This window comes from Vitis vinifera, chromosome 12 (assembly GCF_030704535.1).
Source record: "Vitis vinifera cultivar Pinot Noir 40024 chromosome 12, ASM3070453v1".
NCBI lineage: Eukaryota > Viridiplantae > Streptophyta > Magnoliopsida > Vitales > Vitaceae > Vitis > Vitis vinifera.
Window position 1 is genome coordinate 13,625,707 of NC_081816.1, and position 10,366 is coordinate 13,636,072.

Below are 10,366 nucleotides of genomic sequence, written 5' to 3' on the forward strand. Positions count from 1 at the left end.
TGGAAAAGTTTTGAAGTAAATATCACTTTTGGTTGTGTTGTCAATTTGCATATACAATGTGGCTACTTGGGTTCATATTTGTCCTGCTCCATTTCTATATATCCTTGTTCAGGATTCTAAGCTTAAAGAAAAAAAAAAAAAAAATTAGACAAGAACAACATGCAATATACCCCCGAGTCTCCAACTATAGGACAAGAAAACTGCATTTGTTCATGCAGTGCCTAGAGCACTCTATGAAGGCTTTAGAAACTTCCTAGTAGTTGCTGTATAACTGAATCAACCTTTTGTTAGCTTAAAATTGAGGGCAGTACACTGTAACCTGACCCTCAGACAAGTTGCTGCATACCTGAATCGAGTTGAACAAAATGACCGACAAACAAGAAAACACACAGTAGCAAGATCTAAGCAAGGGCCATATTTATCTTTTTTTCAACCCAAAGACAATTCTTAAAAGGGTATAACATCTCAAGATAAATTAGACCAAGGTTTAGGAGGAGAAACCTTCCAAGATGAAAGTAAAGCACCGCATAGAAATAAGCATCCACTACATGGAATGGGAAAAGTCCTTTTTCCCAAGACTTTTGACAAAAAGACTAGGAAGAGAATAACAAACACTTTCTTCTCGAGCTTATAAACTACAATACAATATGGATAGATCTCATAATACGTACACAATTTCCACACTTTGATGGAGAAACCCTAGGTAAAATTAAACTAAAACATGGTAAAGAAGCCTCCCTCTTGTAGCTAAGATGCTGCAAGTACTCTAATGGAGACTCTTTTTGCAAATTAACAAGCTCCATTTATTCTTCCAAAAATATCTCGCTATTGTTGCAGCCCTCCAAGCGTTCTCTTACTTTAAAATGACACCCAACTTCACATCGGTTGCTGCCCACAGTAACAAGCCAAGCTAGAATAAGAGAATAAACAAAGAGTCCAGCCCTCATATGGTTGAACTTGGGCTGGACACGAATTGGGCCCCGCCCAACAATCAACCCCTCCAAAACGCAAGGGCCTTTTTGAAAGCATGAAAATGAGCACTGTTGATCGAAGGGCATCCTGAACCACACAAAACCTTATAAAGATTTGAAATTTGCAAGAATAGGTTTGGCTTGTTATAAAACGCAAATTGGTATTCAGAACCTCATCCATTCAGAGGGAAATTATTTGAAGCAAAGAACAAGTACCTGGGTTGTAACGGGTATTGCAATGCCACCTTTATTAGAAAGCTTGGTCATCAATCAGTATGAGTGGAGAGTTACCTACAAAACATCCATCTTCTCCTTTCTTAAGTAGGCACGAAGATGTCAACAAAGGACAGTTCTTGATTTGTAGGAAAGAAAGGGAGGCAGGGAGTCCCTCTTCCGTCAAGAATTGGAGCTCAGGACAGTTGATGATCTGCAATCTTTTAAGTGAGGGAAGATGTTCAATCCCTTCTTCTGTCAAGCATTGGAGTTTAGGGCAATTAATGATGGATAATTTTGTAAGAGAAGGAAGCTGTTGAAGTGCGTCACTGTCCAGAGACTTGAGACTTGGAAGACTTGAGATCTGCAGACAAGTAAGAGTGGATGGTAATATGCAAGCTTTAGGAAATGATTCCACATCTTGGCATCCACCGCTAATTCTGAACTCTGTAAGAGTGGCGAGTCTATGCAAACCCCACTCAACTCGGGGACTGAGTTTGTCACAGTTCTCAATCTCAAGTGAATTTAGGTTTCTAGGCCAACCCTCTGTTGGAAACAACAGTTCAGGACAATTTTGTATAAGCAATGACTGAAAAGATGACAGAGTGTGCCTCAAAAACTTGAGATTCTTGCAATTTAGGATGACACAGCGAGCCAAGTCCATCGCAGGTAATTCAACAGATACAAGATCCGGGCAGCCAATGATACTCAGTAAATCAAGTGAGGCGAGGGTCCCCTCTGAAACCAACATTTGTAGGGATTTAAGGCCCATAAGATACCAGATTCTGAGATGGGAAAGCTTGGGAAAGATGTCTAATGGGATGGAAGGGAGAGGATCACAGGTACCACTTACGTGCAAATGTCCAAGAAATGGGTACTGGCCTTTCAGGAAATCAGCTAGGAGGAACTCTAGCTTGTTTGAGTTGTAGATACCAAGTGATTTCAGTGTAGCAGGCAGACCACAGCTGCACAAGGATCTTGAAAACGAACATTCTCTGAGAACCAAATCTTGAAGACAAATGTTTTTCTCCATTACTCCTTCGAGATGGGACTCAACAGAGTCACATCTTTCAACTGAGAGCCGCTGTAGTCCCCTTGGTAGTTCCGTCCACTGTGAGATATCTGAAACTTCCAAACTTTCAAGATGAGCAAAGCTAGAAGCTGGGATTCTTAACCCTACCTCAGCACAATTACGTATCTTCAACTCGTGGATGGCCGGAACAATTGGAAGTGAAGCCACAAGCTGCTGGCATCCATCAATCTCAAGCTTGGTCAAGGAAGGAAGATGGTTTGGTAATTGCCCATGGAGCTTGGGGCATTTCCATATGTACAGCTCTTGGAGATGAGGGAATTCCCCACCTTGGCCTCCAGATGGCAGCCATTCCTTCCACTCCAACATTCCATCGAATGTTAGAATTTCTAAGGATGTGAAGGGCTTGCTTGAGGAACAATGAGTTCCATAAAACTCGGTACCCACCCTATGTACTCCATCCATTCCTCCTATCGATAAATGTTTGAGAAAGGTTAGCTGCCCAAGTGGTGGCAAGGATGAGCAATGTTTGCAATTCCAGATATTTAGGGACACGATGTTCAAGAAGGAAGGATCTCCCAGCCATTCTGGAAACATTTCACCACCATAGTAGTCAATGGTGAGCCTTTTTAAGTTTGTATGAGGCTGTAACTTGCTTATTATATCAATTCCGTTTTGTAGAACTTCAGTTCCATAACTCCATACCAACACTAGCTCATCAAGGTACTTCTTATCCTTCAAGTTTGCTTTCAGGGCATCCCTAGCAGACACCACATTTTGCAGCTTTGAAATGCAGAGTCTTCCTCGAATAAGCGGAAGTTCCCTCAACTCTCTAATCCTCGACCCACTTTTTTTGCCTACAATGAAAGTAGTCAACGTTTGTAAGTCTTTCAGCTGGCCAATATGATATGGCATCTCTTTTACTTTAGAAGCATTGAGATCTAGATGACGCAAGTTAATCAGTTTACTGAAGCTGGTTGGCAACTCAATGAGAAATCTACACCACGATAATATCAGTGTTTGTAAATTATACAAAGTACACACTGATTCTGGTAACTGTCTTATAAGTGTACGGGAGAGGTCTAAGTAACGTAAATGTTTCAAATTGTCAATTGAATCAGGCAAATCAGTGATGGGACAATTTTGCAAAGACAACACTCGCAACAATCTAACTGTTGGTAGCAAATTATGTGAAACCCTGTTACTCAAGTAAGATGGCAGACATTGCAATTGCAATGGTAGGAAGGTTCTTAAACACTTTACTTCATTGAATGTCTCAAATCTTTCAAAGGGATCATATTCACTTTTATAGTATGATAAGTGCCGAGCCTTTTCAGAGATATCATGTGCCTTACCATCCTCCATTCGAATGCAAAAATCTCCTGACACGAGTCTAGCCAAGTCGTTGATGAGGTCATGCATTACAAAATATGATCCATTGTTATTTGATTTTTGGAAAAATGATCTTGACAATAGTTCATTAAAGTACTCATCGCCTAACTCTTCCATTGTTTTCTTACTTTTCGGTTGTTGAAGAAAACCTTCTGCCATCCACAACAAAATGAGTCTCTCCTTCTCAAATTCATAATCCTTTGGAAAGATTGAGCAGTAAGCAAAACATCGCTTTAGATATGAGGGAAGGTAATAATAACTCAATCTTAAGGCTGGTAGAATTTCATCATTTGACAAATCCCAAAGATCACTTTTCAATATATTATCCCATTCTTCTGCTTCAAGCTTAGAGCACAAGAGTCCTCCAAGTGTTTTTGCAGCTAAAGGTAATCCTTGGCATTTCTTCACAATCTCTTTGCCAATTGCTTCTAGGTTTGGACGTGCACCAGTGTCTCCATTTTGGAAAGCATGTTTTGAAAATATAAACCAGCAATCTTCAAGCGACAATTGTCCCAGATGATGTGTACAAGAAGCCCCCATGATCGATGCAACATTCTCATTACGCGTGGTCACAATAATCTTACTCCCCTTCGCCCCAGCTCTAAGTGGAGTTTGTAGCCTATCCCAATTATTATAGTTCTCATTCCAAACATCATCCAGGACAAGTAAAATTTTTTTTCCAGTAAGGCTCTCCTTGAGTCTAACTTGGAGCAGGTTTGGGTCAGTCACATCACGGGCAAGTGGATTGGCCTGCTCAAGAATTGCTTTAGTTATCCTAAAAAGATCGAAGTCTTCCAAAACACAAACCCATGCTTTCAGATCAAAATGTTCATTCACTTTCCTATCATTGTACACAAGTTGAGTAAGAGTGGTCTTGCCAACACCGCCCATGCCCAATATGGTAATCAAACAAATCTCATCACAACTTGCATCATCAGATAACAACAGTTCAATTATCTCCTCTTTATTACCATTCCTACCATACACCCTAGATTCATCCACCAAAGAAGTGGTCGGCCATCTTTGTGACAGTTTCTCTCCTGCCCCTTCTTTCAATCCAAGGACATCTTTTTGTTGCCCAAGAAATTCTAGTCTGTCAATGATCTCCTCTATCCTGGACTCTAACCCATCACCGATAATTGGACTGAATGTGCTAGAGACTCTATTCCATACCTGAACTGTGCTGGTTTGAGATTCAGCTTCAATCTTGCATCGCAAAGCTTCGGTAGCAATCTCATCCAGCAGGTCCTCAGCATCATAAACAGCATGTTTGAGCTCATCCTATAGTGCCAACGAAAGCTTTGATGCCAACAATGTTAGCTCAAGAACACAAAGATAAAACAATCACACATACGTTACACGAGGTTTTAACGTGGTTCGGCCAACCATGCCTACGTCCACGGATGAGAGAGAATAATTCCACTATAGAATAGAGAATATTACAGAGGATAGAACCAGATACAACTATTGGGTTCCTGAAACATCCCATGTTTCCCCACTCCTTGTATCCATACCTTACTACGAGCCCTCTCGCTCCACCAGGTACCTCCCGTTCTTCCTCACATCTCTATCCACCTCGTATAGTCTCTATAGGCCCATCTCCATCTCATAACTTTTTCCCCTCATGACCTAGAGTATTTATAGAGATATTTCCAACAACCTTCCTTATTCTATAAGGAAATCTAATATTACAATAATATATCAACCTAGAAATATTCTATATAATATTCTTTACAAAAATGAATCTATACTAATTAGGAATTTGGGACACTTCCTAACAATCTCCACCTTGGACCAAATTACATGAAGTTAATCTTCAATCTCTCCATGACACAAACCTTTTTGTATCATATCACCACGAAAGAGCAATCGACTCCACCTTCAATGAAAATTCCTTTTGTTTTCATCTTGTGTGTTTTGTGATCTTTTACTCTTCCAGAAATCTTCAACCTAGGCTCTGATACCAATTGTAGTGCCAACGAAAGCTTTGATGCCAACAATGTTAGCTCAAGAACACAAAGATAAAACAATCACACATACGTTACACGAGGTTTTAACGTGGTTCGGCCAACCATGCCTACGTCCACGGATGAGAGAGAATAATTCCACTATAGAATAGAGAATATTACAGAGGATAGAACCAGATACAACTATTGGGTTCCCGAAACATCCCATGTTTCCCCACTCCTTGTATCCATACCTTACTACGAGCCCTCTCGCTCCACCAGGTACCTCCCGTTCTTCCTCACATCTCTATCCACCTCGTATAGTCTCTACAGGCCCATCTCCATCTCATAACTTTTTCCCCTCATGACCTAGAGTATTTATAGAGATATTTCCAACAACCTTCCTTATTCTATAAGGAAATCTAATATTACAATAATATATCAACCTAGAAATATTCTATATAATATTCTTTACAAAAATGAATCTATACTAATTAGGAATTTGGGACACTTCCTAACACATCCACCCATCCTCTGACCGCTGGATTTGCAATTTGCTTCACCTCAGCATCATTAAGCACAACATGGACAGTAAGCAGTGTTATCTTCAACTTGTTTAGCAGTGTATCGTTCTTTTTCTGGCCCCGGATGAAGTTTACAACCTCACGGGAAGCCATCCTGTCAAATAGAACTTGGAGAGAAGCAGAAAGAAATGCTCCTCCCACTAAGGCCCCGGCCATATCTATTCCTTGGGGATTGAATTTAAGAAAATTGAAACGAAGGTATGCAGATGGGGATTAATTAATCGGAAAACCATAAAGGATTGGGTTGTACTGTAAAACACTGCAATTTCTTGGTGTTTATCCAGTAGCTGCTTGCTAACATCCTTGTGGCCTAGGATTTCATCCTTTAGGAGGCCAAGAGCATTGGATTCCAATGCTTGAATCACTGTTTGGACATCAGGTTAGACGCAAACAGCCGACGAAGTTGAACCCAGTAGCGACAAGTGAATGGCCAAAAATAAATGAAGCAAAAAGATAAGGCACAAGAACATGGGCTGTTACTATATGTCAAGTGAATAAATTAATACGGCCCTGCTTGCCAACTTAAACATGCCTATGGTCCATTTCTAACCATATAGAATCTTACATCCATGATTAAAGTGCTTTGCAGTATAAAAAGGATGAGTTCATATTTTGAGTAAAGTTGGTTCATATGCCCTTTTAAGAGCCTCTTTCATAAGAGTTATCTTATACCAGAATTTACCTTTTTTTTCCCTTTATGTTAAACAAAAATCTCTTTTACTTACAAGTCCAAAGACCTGTTTTGGTTTTTTAGGACATTTTGGAATTCAGGAAAAATCATGTTTACCAAAACCCACTTATAACCCACTCATTTTAGCAGGGAAAAATATATATGGATAAAGGTAAGATCCATTCAATTGTGTATGGGCTTTTGATATTGTTATAACCAATGTTTTCAGTAATGAATTGGTTATTAAACCAAAAAAGTTACGGGTTCATTTTTTGAAACGTTTATTTTTCACTTTCACAGTTTATGGATTTTAGAAAAAGTAATCCTTCAAACATGCACTCAAATAATAAAAAGCATTAAAGTTTCAAAACTACCCTTTCTACCATTTCCCCTCTTATAGCCAACCATCTCCTCTTTTATTTTTTATTTTTTATTTTTTATTTTTGTAATGTGACATGATAAGTCAAAGACCATATTGTTGTCTTTAAAGTTGGATATGTGGCAACTAATATGATTTTTCGTTTTTCCATTTTTTCCCGTCTTCCATACATGTTAATACTATCAAATTCAATATTTCAATCTAATATATATGTTATAATATTTTAATATATATAATATATAAATATTATTATAAATATGTATTATTATTATATAATTAGAATATTAATACAATATGTATATAATAAATAAATATATACTATTTTATTAACATTTGATATTTTTACATTTTAAATTTAATAGTTAATAATTTAATTTAATATTTTAATCAATCCCATTAAATTAATTAATATTATAATTTTATTATATATAATTATAAATTTCTTTTTTTTTTTTAATGTGTTAGCTTTATGATTATTTAAAAAAAAAAAAAACTTTTTCACCATTTTTTTTCCCTCCTCTATAATGCCTCCACCTTTTTTGCAATTTTTTTTAAATATGATAGTGTGGACCCCGCATTTCGGCTCATGCGTTTCCCACTCGATGGCGAGCTCGATTTTTATTTGAAAAAAAGAACTTTATTGATTAAGAAAGTGACTTGGAGTCGCCACTTATTTTTGTTTTATTTTTAAAAGGGTAAACAAAATAAAAAAGAAAACCCTAAGTGCGACTCCTTATTTTGGGAAAAGGTGATCTACGAAAAACCGGATCAGGCTCGGGGGTCAGGTTACTTATTGGGAAGGTACGGTAAAAGACCATAGCACCCCTCTAAGTCCCTAAAGTCGGGTCTCTACTAATGAGATGAAGCAATCACGACAATGGATGAGTGAATCAATGAATACCCAAAATGATCATGTACACATAAGAATCAAGACATGCATAGACAACGATTAGAGGGAAAATGGGTACATACCTGGGCAACGAGCCACCATGCGGTATCAATAGAGAGGGTTAGTACACCATATAGAGCACAAAACATATCACATGCATCACTAAACAGGGATTAAAATTGTTCGAAGAAAAACTGGATTTTTGAAATTCATTTGAGAATCGGAATCTTAGGGATTATTTGAAAATTGGATTCTTAGGAATTAAATGTAAGAATGAGAATTTTAGAAATTAAGTTTGAAAGAGATTGGAATTTTGAAAATTATTTGAGAGTTTGGGAAAAAATAAATAAATAAATAAATTACGAAAATTGGGACCTTGGAAATTAAATTTTGAAAGAAATCAGGATTGAAAATTATTTGAGAACCAGAAACTATGGAAATTGAATTATAAAAATTGGAAATCTTGGAAATCATTCAAAGGCAGAATTTTTATAAATAAATGAATAAAATGATAATAATAATGAAAATAATAATAAGTAACGAAATAAATGCGAGAATTGGAATATTGAAAATTGAAAATTAAGTTCAAAAATTGGAAAATTGGAATTTCAGATAACTAAATTTGGAAATCGGAATTTTGAAGAATTATTTAAAGACGGAATTTTAAATAAATGAATAAGTGAATAAATAAATGAATGGAATAATAATAATAACGAAATAATAATGATTGGATAAATAATTACGAAGATGGAAATTTTGGAGATTGGAAATTGAATTTAGAGATTGGAAATTTAAAGCATTATTTAGAGAGGGGATTTTAAACAAATGAATAAGTGAATAAATAAATGAATGGAATAATAGTAATAACGAAATAATAAATATTAGGTAAATAATTGCAAAAAATCAAATTTTAGATATTGGAGATTGAATTTAGAGATTGAAAATTAGATTTGGAGGTCAGATTTTTTAAGAGTTGAACTTTAATAATTGGAATTTTTAAAAGAAATAAATAGATAAATATGGAATAATAATAATAATAAAAAAAGTAATATTTGAATGAATGAATGTGAATAGTGGAATTTTTTATATTGAAAATTAAATTTGGAAGTAAGATTTTTGAAAGAATTGAACTTTAATGATTTGAATTTTTAAAAGAGATAAATAAATAAATATGAAATAATAATAATAATAATAATAATAATAATAATAATAATAATAATAATGTTTAACGAATGAACGTGAATAATGAATTTTTTTTTAAATTGGGAATTAAATTTGAAAAATAGAATTTTGAGAATTACTTAAAAGATGGAATTTTAAAATTAAATAAATAAAATAATAATAATAATAACAACAATAATAAGGCTTAAATAAATAAATATGGAAATTGGAATTCTGGAAATTAGAAATTGAATTTGGAAATCGGGATTTTAAAGAATTACTTAATGGAATTTTTAAAAATAAATAAGTGAAATAATAATAATAGCGAAAATAATAATGATTAAATAAATAAATATGAAAATTAGAATTTTGGAAATTGGAAATTAAATTTGGAAATCGGAATTTTGAAAAATTGTTTAAAGATAGGATTTAAAAAAATAAATAAATAAATAGAATAATAATAATAACTAAAATGAATAATTAAAGAAATGAACGTGAATATTAGAATTTTTTTTTTAAAGGGGAAATTAAATTCGGGAGTCGGGATTTCAAAAAATTGTTTAAAGATGGAATGTTTAAATAAATAAATAGAATAATAATAATGAAAATAAGTAATTAAAGAAAAGAACGTGAATATTAGAATTTTTGGAGATTGAAAATTAAATTTATAAGTTTGAACCTTGGAAAATTAAATTTAAAATTATGATTTTAGAAAATAATTTCGATAATTGAATTAAATAAAAAAATTGTTTCGGAAAATTGGATTTGGAGAATTAGAATTTTGTAAACTAAATTTAGGATCAAATTTTAAAAGATTACTTCAAGAAGGGTATTATTATTTTTTTTTTAAGAAAAAGTAAATAAATGAATAGATAAATAAATTTATAACTTTTGAATTGTAAGGGATTTTAGAGAGTTACTTGAGAATATATTAAAAAAAAAAAGAAAACAGAAAATGTATAAGACAAGTAGGGAAATAGAACTTTTAAATGTCAAAGAGTTTTTTTTTTTTTTTTTTAAACAAAAGAGAAGATGGCACTGCTGCAAGTGCACTGGAGAATGGCCTTGCATGCCAAGCTACAGAGAGATAATAGGTCTCAAAGGCATGTTGTAGGTGTCCAAGGGACCCCT

The 10,366-nt window shown here is 34.6% G+C and overlaps 1 protein-coding gene across 2 annotated transcripts; it reads right to left on the reverse strand.

Annotated features, from left to right (window-relative positions):
- Positions 1 to 486: 486 nt before the first annotated feature.
- On the reverse strand, positions 487 to 4,882 carry LOC100260309 (putative disease resistance RPP13-like protein 1). Of its 2 annotated transcripts, none has more exons than XM_019223268.2 (2): positions 1,188 to 4,882; positions 487 to 1,059 (listed from the first exon to the last, which is right to left on the reverse strand). In XM_019223268.2, the coding sequence occupies exon 1, from the start codon at positions 4,495 to 4,497 to the stop codon at positions 1,222 to 1,224; it is 3,276 nt and encodes a 1,091-aa protein (XP_019078813.2). In that variant the 5' UTR covers positions 4,498 to 4,882; the 3' UTR covers positions 487 to 1,059; positions 1,188 to 1,221. The 2 variants fall into 2 exon arrangements, with proteins under 2 accessions (XP_019078813.2, XP_019078814.2); XM_019223269.2 differs by lacking the exon at positions 487 to 1,059 and having other exon boundaries at positions 1,787 to 1,922; positions 2,038 to 4,882.
- Positions 4,883 to 10,366: the final 5,484 nt, after the last annotated feature.